The sequence below is a fragment of the Daphnia pulicaria genome, chromosome 2 (genome assembly GCF_021234035.1).
Source record: "Daphnia pulicaria isolate SC F1-1A chromosome 2, SC_F0-13Bv2, whole genome shotgun sequence".
NCBI classification, from domain to species: Eukaryota; Metazoa; Arthropoda; class Branchiopoda; order Diplostraca; family Daphniidae; genus Daphnia; species Daphnia pulicaria.
The window spans coordinates 11648266-11672650 of NC_060914.1; the positions used below are offsets into that span (position 1 = coordinate 11648266).

The following is a 24385-nucleotide window of genomic DNA, read 5'->3' on the forward strand; positions in this document are numbered from 1 at the left end:
TTCGGTTTTACTGGTCGGACTGAGCCTTTCGTTTCTGGCTTTTCTTTGCGAGAAAATCATTTCTCTGCATCGCGGTCGTCGCGGTTAATTATGTCCATTTCCCCGCTTTATACAGGTGAATTTCCAATCACATATCAGACGACACGAAAGTAAAATATTCATTAATCACGAAACGGTGAGGGGCAGTCGACAAGAGCGTACCACGATGCAAGTCTAATCGAATCGCCGGTAGAAAAATAACAAATTGATTTCCCCCTAATCTTTTTTGTTTAAGTAACTAACATTGATTTCACGCTCATCGTCAAATTGAAACCAAATTCCTAATAAAAACAATAGGTTCGCATTCACATCGAGCGCTATAATAACTTAATTATGATGATGTCCTCTAATAAAATTACCTTGCATCTGCGCCAGCAGTCCTGGCATGCCAACAGCCTGGCTCGTCTACACCAACGGTCCGACAGTCGATATGCCCCTGTCAATGCCCAATGTCTAAGAGAAATTAACAAAGAATTAATGTACAGCCGAAACTAAATAAAGAATGGAATATCATAGGCAACAGGATGAACACTTCCGTCTTATAATGTGTGCGTATACAGTCGCGGCTGAAAGTTTCTATACGTGTAGCTCAAAAATACGCCTTTTTACTGTGTATTGGCGGATGGTGTCAGCCTATGGTAGAGGTTGAGTTACCTTATTTGCTCGATTTTCTCAAGTTTTACCCCCTACCCCCTTACACCTCCGACAATGATTTGTTGGCGCGGCTTTCTAAACTATGGGTAACCGTGGCCGATAATCAGACAGTTGCATCAATGCCCAATATTCGAGCAATAGCTCTTAAATTAAAGGGTGATATGACAGGGGATTGATCAGGTTGTTGCTGTGACAATTTCTGCATCGATTGGTGTCATTTTAGCATTAGGCAATAGGATTGCGTTAAGTTTGCGTTATCGCGGGTAAATTAGTAATCGATGTTAAGAGGAAGAGTTAAGTAAAGAAGGGCGGTAAAAAATAAAGAAACGAGCAAATAAGGTAGCTCAACCTCTACCATAGGCTAACACCATCCGCCAATACACAGTAAAAAGGCGTATTTTTGAGCTACACGTATAGAAACTTTCAGCCGCGACTGTATTATGTAACAAATGTAATTACGTTCATTCGCTCGGTCATGTGCATATTTTTTGGCACGGCTTTGAGCGGCCTTGAAGTACCGACAGACGTGGGTCACAGAGTAGATCGATCTTGGATGCCTTCCAGATTGATTGTAATTGATTGCCATCAATTACTTCAAATAAACTGTTATGTGGAATGATGCTGAGGCGAATGGACACAGAATCACAGACGTAGGAATTCGGGTCGGAAAACAAAACAAAGATAGCGCCGAAGGAACTTGTCAGTCTAGTATTAGCGATCACGTTCAGTTGGTTATCCGTTGCGCCTGCGATAAAAAGGAATGAATTAACTGGATATAGTACTTCATATACTACAAAAGTATATAGGCTCAGTCTAAGATCTATAGATAATTTTCAAGAAGTTTCCTTCTTGTTGGTTACTTGGCATTTAAAAACGGGGAATACCACTACTACCACTACTACTAAACAAAAAACAGAAAACAAAATAAAAGAAAAACAAAACAAAAAAGTCAGCAAAATAACCTGGCAGTAATTCGCTGTGACTGGGGGGCCATGTTTTATCAGGGGCGGGATTTATCTTCGTAGTCACTTCAAGTTTCTGGTTATGTAAAATCGTAAAGTAACCTTGTGCAGACCAAATCCGACGAAGTTGGTCTGCGCGAAAGTTTCGACCAGCACATAACAAAAAAATTGCACAGGCAATTTAAGAGGCGCACAACAATAAAAGTTTATATCCAAAGGTGCCAAAGGTGTCGCGGTATTGAAACTATAGAGGCCGAGGCCCGTACAAAGAGGAACTCGGTGATCGGTTGGATGGCGTGAAAAGAATTTCCGGTAACTAAAAATCGAGAAAAAAATAATAAATAAAGTAGAAGAAAATTGACTAGCAAAAGTCGATATCCTGAATTTTTAGATTGCGTAATCAATCATTCTACACATAATTAGATTGATTGTTACGAGCCTTCAAGCGAAGGACAAGTTTTAATTCTTATTTTTCCTTAGGCTATACAACATGTTTCACGGTCAAACGGTCATCCGACTCTTCCACGTGTCGGAAACTTGTTTTTTTTTTTTTTTTTTTTTAAATATTGTTTTGAACGCGGGTAGGCTATTCTTTATGATTTGGCAATCGTTGGGTCAGAGAAACGATATTATTACATTTCGTAAAAGTTTCGGTTAAAGTTCATTCACGACGAAACCGACACTAAGCAAATTGCGATAACACGATTGATCAGGAATAGTTTCCACCTCAAATGGATTTGAAGCCAGGAAAGAAAAGCAATACTCTCTAATTCCTAAATCAATTAAAGACGACCCTGCAATATTTATAGGCATTCAATTTCATTCGCATTTTCTCTCGAATCAATTTCATTTCTCGCATCTGGAATAAAAACAAATACTAAGCGAAACGAGATAATCGACACATCATAACTAACTTATGCCTCGCATATTTCATCCGCCAAAAGAAATTCCAAACAACAGAAAAAAAGTGACCGGACTTGAACTTTATGCGGGCATATCATATAAATAACCAGCTCTTATTAGAACCAAAAGCAAGGGGAGCAAGGTATGTTATTACATATCGAGAGGCAAATAAAAATTTTCTACTTCAGGGGGTAGAAGGTTAAAACAGCAAGGGAAACCTGTTTTACCAACGGGAAACAGCTAGACGAGAACGTAAAACACGCCCAATAGTGGAGAGTATATAAAGGTAGAGTCTCTCCTCGCTAGAAGTTTTTGCAGTTTCATATTTAATGGTGAACGATGACAAAAATACCGGTAAGATTTCATTACAAATACTATTAAGAAAAGATTGAACTTAACAATTGAATTTGAATTCGGCCTACCATCGTTTATGATTTAACAAAAAAGATGATTGTTGTTTTTCTTTTCTTTTTTCTTGTCCATTGATACATATAGTTGATTGCTGTTTTTTCGGTTTGGCTCTTTGTTGTTTATGGCCAAATACCCGTCAATAACTTTGACCCTTATCACGCCTATTACATTCCCTACTACACTTCAACGTTTACCAATCAACCCATTAAACACGTTAAGGATGGAACGGCAGCTCAGTCTGGCGGAACTACTGAATTCAAAAATCATCCGAGCATTAGGGATCTTTTCTATCAGGGTGGCATTTTTTTAAGAATAAGACAACTTGAAGAAACGACTGCTAGTTTATCAAGCCAACTGGAAGGTAAGAGGAAATTATTTTAGCAAACCCGTCACACTGAAATATTATTAAATAATGAAAATAATCATAATCGTTAAATATTTAAGAGAATACAAATGTTTCTAACTTTCTATCGATTTTAACAGACACAAATAACAATTTATTTATTGATTTAATTTTAACAGCGATGCAAACTGCATTAGACGCTAAGGCCGACAAAACAGCGTTGAACTTAAAGGCCGACATAACAGCGTTGAACTTAAAGGCCGACACAACAGCGGTCAACTTAAAGGCCGACCAAACAGCGGTGGACTTAAAGGCCGACATAACAGCGTTGAACTTAAAGGCCGACATAACAGCGGTCAACTTAAAGGCCGACCAAACAGCGGTGGACTTAAAGGCCGACATAACAGCGTTGAACTTAAAGGCCGACATAACAGCGTTGAACTTAAAGGCCGACCGAACAGCGGTGGACTTAAAGGCCGACATAACAGCGTTGAACTTAAAGGCCGACATAACAGCGGTGGACTTAAAGGCCGACATAACAGCGTTGAACTTAAAGGCCGACCAAACAGCGGTGGACTTAAAGGCCGACATAACAGCGTTGAACTTAAAGGCCGACATAACAGCGGTCAACTTAAAGGCCGACCAAACAGCGGTGGACTTAAAGGCCGACATAACAGCGTTGAACTTAAAGGCCGACATAACAGCGGTCAACTTAAAGGCCGACCAAACAGCGGTGGACTTAAAGGCCGACATAACAGCGTTGAACTTAAAGGCCGACCAAACAGCGGTGGACTTAAAGGCCGACATAACAGCGTTGAACTTAAAGGCCGACATAACAGCGGTCAACTTAAAGGCCGACCAAACAGCGTTGAACTTAAAGGCCGACATAACAGCGTTGAACTTAAAGGCCGACCAAACAGCGGTCAACTTAAAGGCCGACCAAACAGCGGTGGACTTAAAGGCCGACATAACAGCGTTGAACTTAAAGGCCGACATAACAGCGTTGAACTTAAAGGCCGACCAAACAGCGGTGGACTTAAAGGCCGACATAACAGCGTTGAACTTAAAGGCCGACATAACAGCGTTGAACTTAAAGGCCGACATAACAGCGGTCAACTTAAAGGCCGACCAAACAGCGTTGAACTTAAAGGCCGACATAACAGCGTTGAACTTAAAGGCCGACCAAACAGCGGTCAACTTAAAGGCCGACCAAACAGCGGTGGACTTAAAGGCCGACATAACAGCGTTGAACTTAAAGGCCGACATAACAGCGGTCAACTTAAAGGCCGACCAAACAGCGGTGGACTTAAAGGCCGACATAACAGCGTTGAACTTAAAGGCCGACATAACAGCGTTGAACTTAAAGGCCGACCGAACAGCGGTGGACTTAAAGGCCGACATAACAGCGTTGAACTTAAAGGCCGACATAACAGCGGTGGACTTAAAGGCCGACATAACAGCGTTGAACTTAAAGGCCGACCAAACAGCGGTGGACTTAAAGGCCGACATAACAGCGTTGAACTTAAAGGCCGACATAACAGCGGTCAACTTAAAGGCCGACCAAACAGCGGTGGACTTAAAGGCCGACATAACAGCGTTGAACTTAAAGGCCGACATAACAGCGGTCAACTTAAAGGCCGACCAAACAGCGGTGGACTTAAAGGCCGACATAACAGCGTTGAACTTAAAGGCCGACCAAACAGCGGTGGACTTAAAGGCCGACATAACAGCGTTGAACTTAAAGGCCGACATAACAGCGGTCAACTTAAAGGCCGACCAAACAGCGTTGAACTTAAAGGCCGACATAACAGCGTTGAACTTAAAGGCCGACCAAACAGCGGTCAACTTAAAGGCCGACCAAACAGCGGTGGACTTAAAGGCCGACATAACAGCGTTGAACTTAAAGGCCGACATAACAGCGTTGAACTTAAAGGCCGACCAAACAGCGGTGGACTTAAAGGCCGACATAACAGCGTTGAACTTAAAGGCCGACATAACAGCGTTGAACTTAAAGGCCGACATAACAGCGGTCAACTTAAAGGCCGACCAAACAGCGTTGAACTTAAAGGCCGACATAACAGCGTTGAACTTAAAGGCCGACCAAACAGCGGTCAACTTAAAGGCCGACCAAACAGCGGTGGACTTAAAGGCCGACATAACAGCGTTGAACTTAAAGGCCGACATAACAGCGGTCAACTTAAAGGCCGACCAAACAGCGGTGGACTTAAAGGCCGACATAACAGCGTTGAACTTAAAGGCCGACATAACAGCGGTGGACTTAAAGGCCGACCAAACAGCGGTGGACTTAAAGGCCGACATAACAGCGTTGAACTTAAAGGCCGACATAACAGCGTTGAACTTAAAGGCCGACCAAACAGCGGTCAACTTAAAGGCCGACCAAACAGCGGTGGACTTAAAGGCCGACATAACAGCGTTGAACTTAAAGGCCGACCAAACAGCGGTGGACTTAAAGGCCGACATAACAGCGTTGAACTTAAAGGCCGACATAACAGCGTTGAACTTAAAGGCCGACCAAACAGCGGTGGACTTAAAGGCCGACATAACAGCGTTGAACTTAAAGGCCGACCAAACAGCGGTGGACTTAAAGGCCGACATAACAGCGTTGAACTTAAAGGCCGACATAACAGCGGTCAACTTAAAGGCCGACCAAACAGCGTTGAACTTAAAGGCCGACATAACAGCGTTGAACTTAAAGGCCGACCAAACAGCGGTCAACTTAAAGGCCGACCAAACAGCGGTGGACTTAAAGGCCGACATAACAGCGTTGAACTTAAAGGCCGACATAACAGCGTTGAACTTAAAGGCCGACCAAACAGCGGTGGACTTAAAGGCCGACATAACAGCGTTGAACTTAAAGGCCGACATAACAGCGTTGAACTTAAAGGCCGACCAAACAGCGGTGGACTTAAAGGCCGACATAACAGCGGTCAACTTAAAGGCCGACCAAACAGCGTTGAACTTAAAGGCCGACATAACAGCGGTCAACTTAAAGGCCGACCAAACAGCGGTGGACTTAAAGGCCGACATAACAGCGTTGAACTTAAAGGCCGACATAACAGCGTTGAACTTAAAGGCCGACCAAACAGCGGTGGACTTAAAGGCCGACATAACAGCGTTGAACTTAAAGGCCGACCAAACAGCGGTGGACTTAAAGGCCGACATAACAGCGTTGAACTTAAAGGCCGACATAACAGCGTTGAACTTAAAGGCCGACCAAACAGCGGTGGACTTAAAGGCCGACATAACAGCGGTCAACTTAAAGGCCGACCAAACAGCGGTGGACTTAAAGGCCGACATAACAGATTTGGACCCAATTAATACTGCTTTAAAAAGTAAGGCCGAAAAAACAGCTTTAAACTGAAAATATTTTAACAAATTTTCGAAAAACATGAAGGAAGAATAATTAATTTTTATTATTTTTGTATAGCCAGTTCTATTGGTACAATTCCCACCTCATGCGTAGACCTCGCGAATATCGGATTCGTCAAAAGCGGAATCTACTCCGTCATGGTCGACAAACAAGTTAAAAACGTCTACTGCGATTTTACTAAACCCACCAATGCTGAAGGTACTTTGCATTCATTCATACTTTGCATTTCGTTAAATTTGAAAACAGTTTCGTTTAAACCGAACCAATATTTACAATCATTTCTTGATCGACATTTTGACAAACAGGATTGGAAAAATTGATTGGTACAGTCGACGTGAAATCAACTCCTACGTATTTCTACGCCCAACTGACGTCGAGCTATTCGACTGCCAACAGCGCTGTTCCATTTGATTCTGTAAAAATCAATGTGGGAAACGCTTTTACCTCTGGCATTTTCAAAGCCCCCACGAAAGGGAAATATTACTTCGCTTTTTCGGGTGTTAATAATAGAATTGCTCCTGCTAACGTACGAGTTGGATTGGAGGTCCAACCACAAGGGACAACCAATTGGGACCCTAAAGGAGAAGCTTTCAGTACCGGTGGCACTCAGACCACTCTGACTTTTACCCTTCATGCTACTTTGGAACTTTCCAAAGACGACCAAGTTAGACTATTATTAAAACAAGGGACAATTTTCGAAAACGGTAATAGCTTGACTCATTATGTGGGTTGGCTTATATCGGAGAATGAATTACCCGTTTGAAATTGGCTCCCACCCCTGTCCCAAGTCGATTTCTCAGCATTAAAAACATTACTAGTGATTTCTCTGTTTGCCCGTCGTCTATAATAAATTGAAAATGTGAAATCAAGAAATAAAAATGGGACATTTTGATTTCAAATGAAATTTGGCTTTCATCTATGTCCGCTGGCTCTGTCGATCAACTTAAAAGATTAAATTAGAGTTTCGACAAACTATAGACTGCTTTTTTTTGCCTAACCTTCAATACTATGCATGCATCGATGAATAAATAATTTCAATATGAACAGTAAATCGATAGGCCTAATTAAAATAAAAAAACCCTAATCGTAGCCGTAGCAATAAAATCTTGCGCTACCTGTTCCACACAAATTCTCGCATTATAGCTAGGCTATTCCGGCTTTATAGGAATTCAAGAAGATTTTAAATTACACACAAGCACGCACACACCGAATCTGAAATCCGAGTTTTATATGAATAAAATATTCGCAAAGATCTATTAAATAAATACAGCTTACCCCAATTCCGGCCAAAACGACGTGATTTGGAAACTACCAATCTGTTCAGTTGACATCCAGATCCAGAAGAGCGTTAACACTAGCCGAAACTGGAACAGAAAGCACATCTGGAAATTGTGGAAACGAAAATACAAGAAATAATTTAAATATAGTCCAACAAAATTTATGCAAAATATTGATTCTATTAATAATTGGAAATTACCAGAGTGATCGCTCAGCGATCACGAAGGGTAATTTGAATTGTATGAGGAAGAATGAGAGAGACCCTAAGGGTGTAGACTCATTTATTTTAGCTTTTCAAAGATTTTGAAGGCCACCTTGCCTTCTTCCCCCGTACAACGCCCCCTTTGTCTCAGACTAATTTTTCTTGGGGAAAGCGCATGACAGGGTTATAAAATAACACAACATTGCAAGGAATGGCATACAAAACAAAAACAAATTGGCATAAAAAACTGGCCGGCAGGGCCAGAAAAAGCCGCATTGTGAAACAAGCAAAGAATGGCAAATGGTGCCTTCATGGAATAGGGAAACAACAAAACGAGAATTGATTTAAGTTGAAGATATTCTTCTTCACTCTGCTTGGCCGGCCCCTCGACCCCTCTTTGACAGTCTGTCCGGTTGGATACTGGCCTTGGTGAGAAATTAAGCAACATTAAAAAAGATGTGAGGATTGAATGAGACGGGAGGATTGTGGGATGGGTTAGAAGACCCTTAGGGTCTCTCTCATTCTTCCTCATACAATTCAAATTACCCTTCGTGATCGCTGAGCGATCACTCTGGTAATTTCCAATTGTATAGCGGAATTCATTCCGCTCTACCCTAAGGGTGATTTCAAAGCTTATGCATCGTTCAAAACCGATGCCGCAAATGTTGCGTCGACTCCGCGATTATAAAAGCGGCCAAACGTTGTTTGGCTGGCCCAATGGCCGGCCTGTAATACCGCGTCTATGGAAAGTCCCCGTGCGACGGCCAATGATGCTGCCGCACTTCGAGTCGAATGCGCGCTGAATATTGAAGTATCGATCCCTGCCGTTTTTAGAAAATTTTTGATCCAGCGACCGACTGTATTGCCCGTTACTGGGCCGAAGGGCGCGATCGTGCTTATAAAAAGCATCCCTTCGTCCTTTGATGGCCTGTTGGTGCCTGTGCGTTCAACATATGACCGTAAGGACGCTACTGGACACGCGTCCGAGTCTGGGCAGGCGGGCAGTGTAAATGACTGCAGGGGACCGTTCCGCTGCGCTTTCCGCGGTTTCGATAGGGCGAATTGAACTGAATTTTCTGTAAATTTAATTGATGAAAATGGAATTGAGGCTAGTTCCGACACTCTTAGCAGAGTCGCCAACGCAAACAAGGTAGCTAATTTCCCTATTAGCATGGATATCGGAAGTGCGCTATTGTCGCCTGAGGAGGCCATGAAGTTGAGAACAAGACTAGGGTCCCATGTTACGTTATACTTGGGCTTGGGGGGATTACGGTTGTAGCATCCTTTTAATAACTTGACGATAAGTGGGTGCTGCCCGATTGGGCACCCGTCGGCGGGTTTTAGTGTGACGGAGAGCATGGAACGGTGGATATTAATTAAACTATATGATTTGCCGGTCGTTTGCAAATGCGCCAGATAATCCGAAATGAATTTTACATTGTTAGAAAGGGGATTTTTATCCCGCAACAAACACCAATCACACCAGGTGTTCCACGCTGATTCGTATGCTGCGTTGGTGTTAGCGCGGCACCCTTCCAGGAGAAGCTCGATAGCTGGCTCCGAAAACCCTTGCAGACTGTAAGATCTCCGGAGAGTCTCCAAGCGGCCAGCTTTAGCGCTCCTGACTGGAGAAGCGGGTGAGACACTCCTTGTGCCGAAGTAACGAGGCTTGCCGCTGGTACGAGTAGGCGGGGGATATCGCATGCGTGTTCCAGCATCACCGGAAACCACGGCTGGCCTGGCCAAATGGGGCAAATTAAAACGATTGTCGCTTTTTCGCGTCTCAATTTTTCAAGACATCTAAAGATTAACGAGAAGGGAGGAAAACGTATCCTCTAACTCGATCCCAGCTGATTGAGAATGCATTGATGGCCATTGCCCCGGGTTGTGGCTTCCACGATACGAAACTTGGTAATTGAGCGTTCCACGGTGCGGCAAATAAATCCGTGTCCATTTCCCAAATTTCCCGCATTTCGGAAAAAACGGACGGGTCCAGCTGCCAATCGCTGGCGTCTGCTTCAGCCCTTGATTCCCGATCGGCGACCACGTTTAACTCGCCTGCTAGATAAACGGCCTCGATTGAAATGTTGCGGATTTCACACCAGGCCGATAGTGTTTTAGCCGTGGCTGTGAGAACGCTTGATCTGGTGCCGCCGCATTTGTTTACGTAGCTAACTGCGGTCGAATTGTCTAGGTAAATCCGGATCGCTATGTTGCTGGAATCGGCCCCGAATGCTTGGATTGCGTATAAAGCTCCTAGTAACTCGAGCTCGTTGATGTGTCTTTCCTTGTAGTTTAGTGTCCAGGGACCCCGGGTAGTGACACCGCTACACACGGCCCCCCATCCTGATAATGACGCGTCTGAAAAAATTTCCATGTCCGGATCCTGCGGGAAAAACGTTTTTCCGCTACATTTCTCGATGTTTGCTACCCACCACTTAAGATCGACTTGGGCGCAGGGGGATAGCCGAACCTTAGTGTTTAAATCTGAATTGGCCCGTTGCGCATTCAATATGTAAAATCGCTGCAGACTACGATAATGCGATTGCGCGAAGGGGATTGCCGGAATAGCCCAGGAAAAATTTCCCTGGATTGAGGCCAAAGCCCGCAGTGATACCATTCCCTCGGCTAGGGCCGACTCGCACATTCTTTTCACTGCTTCTGCCTTTTTCGCGGGTAGCGCGAATGATAAATCTATCGAGCTGACGACGAGTCCCAAATATTCTATGATTTGAGAGGGGGAAAGAACGGATTTATCCTGGTTGATTATGAATTCGAGTGCCTGAAGGAGCTCCATCACCTGCTCAAGATCCGCTAAGAGCCCTTCTCTTGAGCCGTTTAGGATCAAAATATCGTCCAGATAAATGATTATCCGGATGCCTTTTTTGCGGAGAAAAGCCATAACTACTTTCAGGATTTTAGTAAAGGCCCTTGGCGCCGAAGAAAGACCAAATGGCATACATTTGAATTCAAAAATGCGCTTCTTCCAGCGGAAGCGTAAATATTTTTGATGGGAATGTAGGATCGCTACAGTGAAGTAGGCATCCTGCAGGTCCACTTTGACCATCCAGTCGCCTTCCCTGATTAAAAAACGGACCGATTCGAGATTTTCCATTTTAAAGTGCTGATATCTAATGAAATGGTTAAGAGGTTTTAAATTAACTATCGGTCTAAATTTCCCCGCCTGTTTTTTCTTAATACAAAAAAACGAGCAAACAAAGCCGTCGGAGCCGTCCGTGATCTCTGTTATCGCTTGTTTGAAAAGAAGATCGTCCACTTCTTGATCGCAGATGGCCGTCATCTCATCTGACATAGAAATTTCGGGAGGGAAGAAATTTTTCGGCAGTGAATTCTAAGCGCAGGCCCTCGCTAACTGTTTTAAGGACCCAAATGTCGTCCGTAATCGACGCCCAATGGGAAGCAAAACTTTTCAATCTCGAGGCGACGCCCGTCGGAGCCGTACCTCCTTCGTGAAAAGTGGGATTAAACGTGCGCGCTTGGTTACTGAGTGAATGAGAGGGGGGTTTAGGGTCATTTTGACTAGAGGCCAAAGGATCAGGATTTAAATAAACATACCTTCGGCCTCCTTGTAGCCACGCGTTGTGGCGTTGACCCCTGCCTCTACTGCCTCTTCTTCCGCGGCCACCTCTTCCGCCTCGACTGCCTTGAACGCCGTCATAGCGCGTGGTTTGCTGGAAGGGAGCGGCCGCCTGCTCCGGAGGGAAACGGTACCGCCTTGGATTCTGGGCCTTGGGTGCGATAGCGGCTGCGGCTGCTGCCGCTTCTCTAGCTGCCTGAGCTAGCGTGTTGTCCGTACTAGCGTCCGTCAGCATTGCCTGAAGAAATTTCTCTGTTAAGAGGAAGGAGCGCGCCTCCTTTCCACTCTCAAAGGCACCAGGGTCACGCAATAAATATTCTGAAGCCGGTTCAGCGAGCGCAATTACGGCACTGCGACGTTTCCGCGTGATGTGAAAGTAAGCACGGCCCCACTGCTGAAGCGCGGCTTGAACCGATCTTTTGGCTGCGTCGCTGCCCGGCAAGGAACTCAACCGGGAGTAGAGATCGATCAATGGCGGTGCGATGTCCATTATTGTCAGCTGCGCTTTAGTAAGGGAATCTTCCGTCGCGTTAATTGTTTTAAAAAGACCTTTGTCAGGTCTCGACTGCGCGCGCCGGCCGATCCAACCGTCAAGTTTGGGCGGCTTGATCGCAAAGTCCGCGTCTATGAACTCGATCGGGAATTCCTTCGAAATTGCCTTGGAGGCCTCTGTCGAAATCCCGCTCGTCATCCAGCCTGAAATCTCATCGGAGATTACTTTGGAGACGGATAATGGCTGCGCCACCGAACTACTTGGCAAACTTAAGCTTTCTAGCGGTGTCGGCGTGGTCTCTTCACCTAAATCTACTACATCGTCCTCTGCTATCGGGCTAGTTGATGGTTGAGGGCGCCATGGGCGTCGTCTGTCTTCCGGTTCGGCGTCTGGTTCCACGATACTCACGCGCCTACGAGGTGGAGTTTTCCTGGCCCTCACGACACGAGGCGACACAGGATCGAGCGGGCGGGCGTCTAAATTGCCACCATTGTCCTCTTGGGGCCCATCGGCAAAGTCGAAACGCACACCGTATTCATCGCACGCGAAACCACCTGAATCATATCGACGGCCTTCTTCGACATCGTAATAAAAACCGTCCTCACCGAAGCTATAACAAAAGCCTTCGGCATCATAGCACAGCCCGTCTTCCCTGAACAGATAAAAACCGTCTTCGCCACAGCGGTACTCACGTGGTTCGTTCCGGTTGTCGCGCATCTCATGCCAGGGCTGCCTGCGATCGTTCAAGTCGTCGCACTGCCTTTCCCGACCGCCGGGGCGGCCGTCACGTTCGTCAAAATGGCCGAACCGATCGTAAGAGCGGTTGTTGTGGATGTCCACATTAAACACCGAAGCGAAGCCATCGTGTTCAAAATATGCCCGATCTCTGTTCGGCCACTGCGGCAGATAACGCGGGGAACGAATTGGCGACCTATCTCTCTCGGGGAAACTAGGATGTTGACGCTGCGACTCGATGCGAAAATTTCGCTCACGGATTCTCTCTCGATCAGCGTCCGGCTCGAAGCCTTCAGCACGTGGATCGAAAGCCCGACAGTCAAACATTTCACTCGGCGGTGGTCGGTTCCTATTGATCCTTGACATTGTCTAGAGCGTTGTTGCTTGCGCGAAAGCAAAAATGAGTCTGAGACAAAGGGGGCGTTGTACGGGGGAAGAAGGCAAGGTGGCCTTCAAAATCTTTGAAAAGCTAAAATAAATGAGTCTACACCCTTAGGGTAGAGCGGAATGAATTCCGCTATACAATGAAGATAAATAATTGTGGCAATGACAATATCCGTTACTACCTGCCCTACACAATTCCTTGTAATTCTAGGCCAATGTGATTTGATGGCAGCTCAAGAACATTTTCAACTGCAAAGGGAAAATGCATAATTGATGTTAAATTAAATAAATATAGCTTACCCCAAATCCGCCCCAATAGTGGTGGATTGGAAACCAGAAATCTTTTGAATTCACATCCAGCAACGCGTCAACAATAGCTAAAATTAGGAGCGATAGCACATCAGGAAACTGGACTTCATTACTGCCGGAAACGAGAATATAATAAATTACTAAAAGTAAAGTAAAATTAATTTTGTGCAAAATATTGACTCGACCAAAATTGAATTGTGGCTAAGCGGCCGAGTTTTAAATATTACAGCAGACTCATGAGAATGGAAATGCTGCATCCAATTTTAATTGAATCGGGAAAAAAATTGGATGTTCTCTGCTGTGGATTGAATCAGAAATGCGCACGATGCACACACGATTTATTAAACTTGGATTTACATGCGATGAGAAGGCCCGATCGCAAAGGAAGATAAAATACTTGCCTTCGAGAATCCAGAGAGGAACTATGGTGCATTGCCTTATAACAGGCGCCTTGCGGCAAATTTTGGGCTTGGCGACTTTCCGACCCCGCGGCATGAAAACCACGAGACCGAACAGCGCGGCCCATGAAGGGGAGAACAAAGGCGTGGCAGACAACGGGTTAACTAACACAACAATATTACCAACAACAAATGATGATCTGCGCTGACATTTTGGAGATACCGGCGACGTTTTGGTGTCCATCTTCTCGACGTTTCCTCTGTATTACCTGAATAAAGAGAAAACAATGCTTATTTAGTGACATGGCAATAAAAGTTACATAATACAGATAGAAACAATAATCAGGTTTTTAGCTCAAATATTTAAAGATGTAATTTTTAAAACTTAGAATCAAGCTTGCAATATTGGGAACTGTAAACAGAACAAAGCTCGCTTGCTAGTTTTTAGAAAATTTTCCGGAAGTATACCGGAAGTAACCGCAGCGCCTCAACCATTGCGCTGTCGTCAAATTAAACCACATATTTGTGATCTTAAGAAATTTGGGGTCGATTAAGTGTGATTTAAAGAAAATCCAAAATTTGGCCAAAATCGAGAATTTTTCTGAACAGGAAAGTTCAGGAAAATTCAAAACCGGAAGTACGCGTACGTAAAAAACAAAACATGAACTTTACCACAAATTTGACGAGGATCACGAATATGTGAATCTTAATGATATGTGGGATATGTGAATTTTGTACGTCAGATTAATATTTACTAAACTACTGACTGAAATGAGAAAACCAGAAGTAGAAAAAAAACCATTTTTAAAAATTTAACAATCGAGCTTTGTTGGGGGATTAGTTATCGTTTTTTATCACTACAAAATTACCACCAAAAACGGTCGATAAACGTTTAAAGAGATGTGCAAAGTTACTGAAACTGACTGTTTTGACAGCTGAAAATGATCGAAAAGCCATCTAGCGTTAGAAAAAAGAAACGTCTTTGAAGTAAGACTTCGTTTGCGCGTAAGAAGGGCCTGATTTTGGAAACTTTTACACAAGAGAGTTTAACGCAAATAGATAACTAGTAGATAATCTACGAAAATAATTCAATTGTTGGGTACCTGGGCATAATCCCGTGGTGAATGACTGCAAGTGTGTGTAACAGCGGCACGGAAGCGACCACTGAAGTGTGTTCCAGCTCGTCAGTGAAGTTGTTTTTTTGTGTAAGCTGGATGAGCTTACGTCGGGAAGATAAGGATGGAGCAGAACGTTGGTCATGGAAAAAATGCCAGCGTTGGCTCAATAATCTCCGTGCCAGGACCACACGATTCCATAAAGAAACTGCGTGCTCTGTGAAAAAAATGTTTTACATTAATGAAAATATAAAAATGAACAAAGCATATCAATCTTTACCTTTTTCTAAGAAGCACACTGAAATGTTAATGATCGAAACCGGAAAAATGGTATTCTCAGCATTTATTACTCCTCAGGTTGAGGTAAATTTCCTGAATGCTAAAGAAAGTGTCATGAAGTATTTCAGTAGCGTGGTGATAGGTGATATTGATCCTTACCTTTATCATAAGGATGAATGGTGATGAATTTAGTAAGGCATCAAGCAGACCTGGAAAATGTATGCATGTTTACACGTGGCATTTTCGGGTCAACTCTAAGTAGCAAGTGGGCAAGGAAATTCTCTACATTATTTACAAATTTACACGAATAAGCCTATGAGAAATATAACTCTACCTATATCTATCAGCTGGGTTGCCTTCTGAACAGAAGAAGATTAGAAACAGCCATAATAACAAACATGCTGTTGCAGGTTACACCACCAAAATTGTGAGATTCAGAATAGATCCTATGGTTCATGAGCAAGAATACCTAATATGTTACATGCAAATCTGAATTGTAATGGTCTGATAGCAGTAATGGAAAGAATACCTTATCTTGGCAGATTTGTATTCCACTATATGTGGGCTTCAAACATTAGTTTTAGACTTTTGACAGCATGATGGGCTTATTGGATGGAAAGTGACTGAGCGCTAAGTCAACTTGTTGGAATGACTGACAGTATGCAAGATCTAGAATTTCAAAGAAATAAGTTGTTACAGTATAAAAAATAAGGAAACTAGGTCAAGATAAACCTACATAATTTGCGAAGTTCAATTTGGTATTTGAAATCACAGGAATATTATTATAAATTAGCAACAAATTGTTTCGCCCATTTTTCGCCTCGTGTCACGATGTAAGAACAACAAGGCGACACTGGCGACATCTAGTAATGAGTTTTGACTTTTGGGTGTTACTAGAATGCGCGTTGCGCGGACACTAAAATGCGCGGAATTTGTCTTGCGCGTAAAAAACTAAAATGCGCGTCTCAAATTCTGGAATTTTTGCGCGGAAACGCACTAATATGCGCGCATTGCAGGGGGAAAATGCGCGCCTAGACACTAAAATGCGCGCTGGTCGAAGAAAATATGCGCGCACCCATACTGAAATGCGCGCAAGACCCAAACTTGTGCATTTCAAACCTGCACACAACCATCGCTGATGCGCGCAATCAAACAGGAGATTGCACATTTTAAACGTGCGCGCAGCCATACAGAATGCGCGCAAGGCCCAAACTTGCACATATTAATCCAGCGCGCAGCCATAGCATATAGCCTACTAAAATGCGTGATTAGCCAAGAAAATTTTGAGCGTGTGCGCCAATCAAACATGCCCGCGAAACCCAAACTTTCCCATTCTGAACGTTGCAGAAAGTTCACCTCTTAGTTCTAATTTAGGACAATGTAAGATTTTTAGATTTGAGGTATTTCTTTCTTTTCACTACAATATGGTTTGAAAATTATATCTAATTTTACTCTTTCAGGTTAATCCCTCTCCGCTGTTATAGTTGTTTGGAAACTGACGAGAGATTTCTGGAATTGAAGACTGATAATTTGTGTAGATTTTGATAAATTACAAGTGCATATCTGGGCTCCCTTCTTTTCTGTGGCCCCGTTTCCCTAACTAACCACTAACCAACGCCCGCCTGTGGTCACTCACCCGCTGTGATAACCAGGAGGAAGAAAGGGTTCTGGTCGAACGGGGACTTGGAAGGCTCATGATCTGAGTAAAACTTTTGGAGGGTCATGAGTTTAAGCCGGAAGCCTACTAAGATTAATTGCTCCCTAGCAAAACTGGCCTCGCACCCTTCTCTCTTCTTCCCATAGGCCTCTTTTCCTAGTCACAGTCAATCAAGGCAGTGCATAATCACCTGACTTGATTGATTATACTTGCGAGTCAACAAAGTATAGTAATTTATAGTTACGGTCAGTGATTATTCATTACTCTCTATACATTAAGAAGTTGCAGACATCCAAGTTAGTAATTATTGCCCAGAATTAAACTTCTATATATTGTTGACTTGAAACTGCAACATGAATTTGAACTGACCACATTGACAAGTAAAATTTCTATAAAATTTTATTTTGTTGTATTTTGTTGTATTTTATTTGAACGTAGGAAAAAATTTACATAAAAATTACGAATTTGTAATGTGAGTTAGTGGTTGAGAGTCTTTGATGGTAACGCGAATTCTTCTTCAATCGAAAAGCCGATCAAGCAAAAATAGGGAGACAGAAAGTTTCAACCAAATGTTCTATCTATTTCCTTTGGGTGCCATTATTTTTTAAAATCCTGAAATATAATACAATTTAAAAAGGGTTAGGAAGTCATCAATCTTGTTTATCCAATTCCATGACGAATTTGAGATCAGAGCCGGCCAGATTATCTTGTATCCAATTGTCGATGCGCTCGTTGAGTTCTGGGCTGAAATGATTTTTCCAATCACCAGTCTTTCCTGAGCATCGCAAAGTATTAGTGCATGGAGTTATATAATCAATTATTACCCACCACAAAATGATTTATAGATATTTCTTATTTACCTTTACGAAAAAAGGTACCGGCATCTTCATTTATGATGCCCATCTCCTTGACTTTTTCTTTCCCAGCGGCTTCGGTGCTTGCCAAGTTTTTGAAGCTCAGGTATTCCAGTACTCGAACCATTTGCTCTTCGGTTACAGTTTGGTTTAAATGGGCTGCCACACGTTCCACCACTGCACGCAAATCCTAAAGGGAAAAAAATTACCATTTTAACTATCTTGCCAATGCAGTTGAACAATAATTTAGGAATTATACCTGCTTCATTTCTTCGTAAAAGAGAAACAGCACGTTGGGATGGTGTCTCTTACTCCAGGCATCAAACACATGAGGAAAGTACGGTGAATAATAAACTGTAAGGGTAAAATGAAATCATTAAATTAATGATGTGAAATTATAGTTGAAAACGAGAGGTACTTTGGCCATCCATGGAATAATTGGCAAAATCTTCCAAGGTTCCTTTGAAGTCGTGAAACTTGAACAGCTTGAAATGGTGGTAATTTGAAACGATGACATCTTTTGGATTCCGTGCCACGTATACGACCTTAAACAGTCAGGAATGATTAGATATTACAATTATTTCAATTTGTATACAATTGACCAACTTTAGAAGTGTCCAGTAATTGAGGTGGGAGAAGGTTGAACGGAAGGTGGCTCTTGATAACTCGAGGTGACGGCCTCTTGTCCAACGATTCCAGCGCCCAGCATTCGCGAATTTCCTGTGGCATTTTGTCCGGCGATATCAGATAGTCCCCCCTGTAAATTCAAAACATTTTTACCGGCTACTCTGTAAATTTGGAATTATTATTGGAACTTACTCGAGATAGGGTGACCTCATCTGTAATGGGATCTGTTTTGCCTTCTCTGTGTCACACCCGTTGACAATCAGCCAAACCAGTTCCTGGGTCCACGTAGTTCCTAGAAAGATGAATGACGTCACATACAATTCTAGATAGGAAAAAGTTGCTTGGACACTTGTTGCTATGCAAGTTTCCAAACGAAATGAAAACAATTTTATACCTGATTTTGAGAAAGTGCAGACCCAGGCGTCATCTTTTCTCGGCTTGAATTGGTAAATTTCATTGGCACGACGACCGTACTCTCGACTGAAGACGAATCCCCCAGGTTCGCCTCTTACCATTCCTTCGTTCTGGCCGGGAAAGATGTCGATGAACGGACTTGTTATCGTTTCAGGTATGAAGTTGAATTTGACGGGAAGTTCCTGAGCTTGTGATTCATCGTCTTCTTTTCTTTCTTGAGACATTTCAAGATGTTTTACTTTGATCACAACACAACTTAGCTGCACAGAGTAGAATCACGGGTTCTGACAACAGCTGATAGAAAGAAGCCTCAGGCCAAACAACATCACGTCCTCTAATGGTCTAGAACACAACCACACAAGTTAAATTTCAAATTTGAAATATAAATTATCGCTTTTATCGGTTTAAAATTTTATTCACAATTAAATAAACAGATTATTTTAGTTTGAGACCATTGGTTTACGGCATCGACCGAACACGTCGCGACGACGACCTGATGGACAAATTCTGAAATCCGTGATGGCGATTAGGCCTACTGTATTGAAATCAAGGCTTCGAGTGTCTTTGTTTTTTGGTGAGTTATTGACTGATGGCTCGTTAGTATCCTTCCTGCAATTAAATTTTAGCATTTTCATTCCTCTTATAGCCATTCTTTTTTGGTAAATTGTTTCCTGTTAAAAACGACAGTTTATACTCACTCAAATCTGATCGGCACTGAACGAACCGATGGCGTCACGGCCAGCAAAATGCCAATCATCAAACAGCTCTGTAAAATGATAAGCCTCATCTCGAATACAGGTAAATGAACTGTATATACAGGCACATAGGAATAAAATGGCATTGATTATTATTACCAGAAATTTTAACTAGTTTAAAATTTATTTACTGGCAAGAAAATAAAAACGTCTGCTCGACTGCCGGAATACTAAACTGTGAACAGTAGCCTAAAATCTTTTGTATCATTGTGGTTTCTATTCAATAAGGATTGTAAGTTTTGTAACAAATGCTTGATGTGCATTTGATAGTAAAACCACAGCCGTGTTGAAACCTATCACAGATAAAAACTTCCTAATTCGAGGGGAAATCCGATCATTTATTTACTTGCTGTCGTTTACAAGAGTTTAAACAAGTGAACTGTCCTAATGGAAACTACAGTAGGCCTATGTACACGGACAATATTGGACATGTGTGATAAATATACTTGCGTGACTGTGTTTAGACTTTGCGTCATACATTATAGCTTTCTTTGTTGTGATTTTTCTAGCCTGAACTAAGCAAGGTTTCTGCTCATCAGGGACACTTAAAACTAATTTTACATTTAAGTTTTATTATAGACTCTTGTGGTTTGTGCGATTTTCTAAACATTTTTTTTCTACGTAATTAAGTTCTCGGCCGCAATCTAAAACATGTCAGGAAGTGGTTCATTCTGTTTCCGATTTGTCGTTCTAGATGGTGCACAGTTTCTCAATAGGTTTACGAAAGTTTAGTAGTTAAAAATTTATCTTTTGATGCTAAATTCGTGAAAAACAATTTAGAAATTTGCTCTGAATTTGCACTTTGATTTGATATGCTTCAAGCAGAGCAATAGATCTATTGCTCTGGCTTCAAGTAGGGCTGTGGCCCGGGACGTTTTTAGCGGGTTTTTTTTTAATGGGTTTTTTTAGACGGGTTTTTCTTCTTCCGCGGGTCGTAGCGGGTTGGGCCAACTGAGTGACCGGGTTTGGCCCGGGCCAACCCATGGGTCAAAAAATTTTTACGGTTCGGGTAACAGCCCGGGTAAAAATCGGGTCAAACACACTTTTTTTTTACAAACTTTAAAAAATTCCCTAAATTTCTTAATTATCTTCTTCTTCCAACAGTGACACATAAATTCTGTCTTCTGAACACCCCTGAACGCCCTTTTCTACCACTTATCCTACTTTTCATGCTACAAAATTATCGTAGAGCATTTGGCGGCAATATTTTGAGGCCGCAGGCATAGAGAATAACGAGCTTCTCTATGTGACTACTAGATGGCGCCACCGCTCGGGTTGGCCCGCGGTACCGGGGGTTTAACCCGTCGCCCGCCCCGTTAAAAAAAATGCCTCGGTGGGTCGAGTCGGGTTGGGTTTTTTTTCGTTCAGCCCGGGCGGTGGCCCGGGTTTTCATCGCCCGGGCCACAGCCCTAGCTTCAAGTAAAGTTTACTAACGAGTAATAAGATAATGAAAATTGGCAACATCCGCTGGCGGAATGTTTACGTGATTTTGACTAGTGATGAAAAATGAGTTCTTACATTTTTGACAGATGAGACATGTCGAGATGTATTTACTTTGATGGCAGAAGACATTTGAGTTCATCACAAGTTTTCACGTTTCCACTTTAGTATAAAAACATAGCTATAAAAAAGCAGCTGTGCAGCTGATGAAAATTTAAAACATTGACGTAACTAAACTGCAAACCCATCAACCAAACGTCCTCTACTGGTATGCGAAAAAAGTTACTTAATCAGGTAATAAATGGTTCCGAAATTATGTATTGAAAATTAATGTTACATAGTTGATTGGACAGTTTATTGTTTGATAGGCAAAATAATATTGCTGATTAATTAATTTTGGAAAATGGCTCGCGACAACGACCGGTCAGATCTCGATAAAGACCCGACGGACAAAATCGAACATCTGTGATGGCGACTCTTAAGATTTGATCTTTTGTGAATTGTTAACTGGCGGTCCGTTTGTAACCCGCCTGTAATTCCATTTCAGAATTTAAATTTCGTCATTCGCTTTCAACTTTTCTTCAATGACGTTTTATACTCACTCGAATGGCACTGCTGAACGAACCGGTGACGTCACGGCCAGCAAAACAACAATAAACCAACAGCCTTGAATAGTTATCAGTTTCATCTCGAATATTTACGAATTAATTGTAGACTGGCGCCGTGGCGGGTAATTAACAATTAAGAGATTGTACGTCTCAAGGATCCTGAATTAATTGCAGTTTGATACTTGCGACTAATGTCTGAGACTGGACTGCCGGAATGCGACTGGGTGGAAACCTACTGCGCTATCGCCACTTTTCAGTCAGAAAAACAACAAGCGCTTATTTGTTTGCCATTCGTTCGGGAAACCACATCCGCAGTTGAAATTTCCAAATGTGAATGTGGATGTACCGATGCATACGATACTGTTTTTCTTACTAACCAAGTTAGCTAGATATTATTAGTAATGACTAAACCGAATGAAGAACAAGATGGTTATAGGAACGAGTTCGGTTAACAAGAGTTTATTTTACTGATATTATCCATAATGGCCAGAATTTATGATTGACACATTCGTCAGTGACCTTTGTTACAAATTTGCTACCAATCTGACTAAATGTTGAAAGATTTTGCCAATCAATATCGAGGTGCAACCATTCTCCTACACCTTCCAGTCCAGTCTCGATTATAGCCCCTATGGCACGGTCGGTATCCAGTAATTGCAACTGCTGGCAGACTTGCATAAACTGGCAAAGGTTGTGGAGCTTGTGGAACTTGTAACACCGTGTTGCTGCACGTTGAACTGGGCGGTGGTAAAATCACGTTGGGCTCCTCCCAGTCGTCGACCGTCACTCTCGGTCTTCCGCAGTAATAGTTGGTTCCAGTACGATAGAGTTTGGCTCCGACGCCGCAAGAAGGTTGTTGGCTGCCCAGTCGGCTGCATTTACCCATCGAATTCTTCCGTGTTTGACGCTGGCATTCGGTATTAACTCCGCAACTCCAGTAGACGTGTTGGCCGTCAGCTGGACATCCTCTAGGTACTTGTTGGCAGGCGGGAGTTCGATCTTCCCTCACCACTAGCCACTGGTCGTCGTCACAAGGTCCCTAAATGCATTCAACACTTTAAAGTCAAATTAAAAATCCAATTTTGAAATATTTAAATTGATACCTGCTCGTTTTGCTGGTAACATTGGCCGTCCATGTAAACGAAATCGCTCAGACCTTGTTGGCAGTAGCAGTAGCCATTGTTGTCCGGTCTGTCGTAGAGTTGCTGATTTCTAGGACAAGGATTACCAGGGACTCCGATTTCATGGCACTCTCCTTGGTAGAAAGTTTCTTGAGTCGACGGACATTTCCTCATTCTGATTTGTTAGAAAATTATGAAACAAGCTGCTGAATATATTCAAACTGTAAATGAATTACCCGAGCATGTACTGGAGACGAGCGTATTGCTGCTGGACTGGCACTTGCTCTTGAGTCGGAATTCTCGCCATCTGGTACTGGATGTTGGGCCACCAGAGCGTCTGCATGTAAGTGGACAAATCATTCGTCTGGGCGGGACAGTCGGACGCCAAAACTTTCTGGATTTCGCCCTCCATCCGATTCATTTTGGCCATCATCCCGGCCGTGCCGGATCTATTTGAATTATGAAATTAAAGGTTTTGAATTAAATCACTATATTTTTGACTAGACATTTCAATGTTTACCCAGGATCGTAATATTCGTAATTAGCATCTGTAAGCGTCGCGGAGTAGACGAGAGTGAACGTGACGAGAACAATCCGGACAAAATTCGCACCCATGATTATTAATTTTGTTTTAATAATCAACGCAAGTTTACTTGTGAATAGACGAACAGTCCGACTTCGGAATCCCGACTGTGAACGGTGCAAAGAAGCGTTTGAGGTTAGTTCAATTTTAACAGGGACGTGATCTTATAGCGGTTGAAAAGATTAGTTCAAGAATGAATTACTTTGTCTATCGTAAAATGATAATCAGCGGTTGAAATTTTTCGTAGGCGGTTAGGACAACAACAACACCTGTGCGGCTATTAAATTTGGGGCCTTGGACGTGCTGATCTGCCATCCGATAGGATATACTGATATAGTGTATGCACGTGTAGGGTGGTTGCAGTGGTAAGTATAGAACAGCTGATATGACCTACTCTACTTGGACTGGTTAATCCTAATAAGCTTAGGGCATTTACGACTTTTATGACAGGATGTTGTTTACGATAATTATCTGGTAAGATATTTATGGGACATAACGCCCTCTATAGGGGGGATCAAAATATCAAATAGCTTTGACCATAGTCCCTTATCACACATGATAATGACGTGAAATAGTTTTGACCACTATTTTCGTGTGTTCTATTTGTTTTGTTGTTAGCGGTGCGTGTTAACTCTGGACTAAGACGGCAAATTGAAAAGAGCAAACATTACGAGACTGTATGGATCTGCACTTTGCCTGGGCTCTTTTATCCTTTTATCCGGAGCTCATATCATAGTCATTCACCGACGAGAAATCAGTTAGTGAATAGGAACAAGGAAATTACAAATTGGAGATTGTTTTGTTGGTTTGATTTTTTCAATGGGATATTTCA

At 42.7% G+C, this 24385-nt stretch overlaps 4 protein-coding genes and 1 long non-coding RNA gene across 5 annotated transcripts; 3 read left to right on the top strand and 2 right to left on the bottom strand.

Annotated features, from left to right (window-relative positions):
• Positions 1 to 2833: 2833 nt before the first annotated feature.
• On the top strand, positions 2834 to 3752 carry LOC124327750. Its single transcript, XM_046786746.1, has 4 exons — positions 2834 to 2912; positions 3054 to 3330; positions 3492 to 3610; positions 3747 to 3752. The coding sequence occupies exons 1-4, from the start codon at positions 2898 to 2900 to the stop codon at positions 3750 to 3752; spliced, it is 417 nt and encodes a 138-aa protein (XP_046642702.1). The 5' UTR covers positions 2834 to 2897.
• A 2803-nt stretch (positions 3753 to 6555) lies between these two features.
• LOC124326577 lies at positions 6556 to 7582 on the top strand. The gene is made up of 3 exons (XM_046785481.1): positions 6556 to 6665; positions 6761 to 6901; positions 7009 to 7582. The coding sequence occupies exons 2-3, from the start codon at positions 6841 to 6843 to the stop codon at positions 7464 to 7466; spliced, it is 519 nt and encodes a 172-aa protein (XP_046641437.1). The 5' UTR covers positions 6556 to 6665; positions 6761 to 6840; the 3' UTR covers positions 7467 to 7582.
• A 9264-nt stretch (positions 7583 to 16846) lies between these two features.
• LOC124326841 lies at positions 16847 to 17062 on the top strand. The gene is made up of 2 exons (XR_006915889.1): positions 16847 to 16894; positions 16955 to 17062. It is a non-coding gene; the product is annotated as an uncharacterized LOC124326841 (long non-coding RNA).
• Positions 17063 to 17710: 648 nt separating this feature from the next.
• On the bottom strand, positions 17711 to 19400 carry LOC124326330 (sulfotransferase 1B1-like). Its single transcript, XM_046785089.1, has 7 exons — positions 19027 to 19400; positions 18825 to 18924; positions 18612 to 18762; positions 18424 to 18550; positions 18265 to 18359; positions 18012 to 18195; positions 17711 to 17926 (listed from the first exon to the last, which is right to left on the bottom strand). The coding sequence occupies exons 1-7, from the start codon at positions 19268 to 19270 to the stop codon at positions 17802 to 17804; spliced, it is 1026 nt and encodes a 341-aa protein (XP_046641045.1). The 5' UTR covers positions 19271 to 19400; the 3' UTR covers positions 17711 to 17801.
• A 2141-nt stretch (positions 19401 to 21541) lies between these two features.
• On the bottom strand, positions 21542 to 24258 carry LOC124326366. The gene is made up of 5 exons (XM_046785134.1): positions 23491 to 24258; positions 23207 to 23419; positions 22953 to 23145; positions 21844 to 22888; positions 21542 to 21771 (listed from the first exon to the last, which is right to left on the bottom strand). Exons 1-4 carry the CDS (start codon positions 23583 to 23585, stop codon positions 22421 to 22423), a joined length of 969 nt encoding a protein of 322 aa, XP_046641090.1. The 5' UTR covers positions 23586 to 24258; the 3' UTR covers positions 21542 to 21771; positions 21844 to 22420.
• Positions 24259 to 24385: the final 127 nt, after the last annotated feature.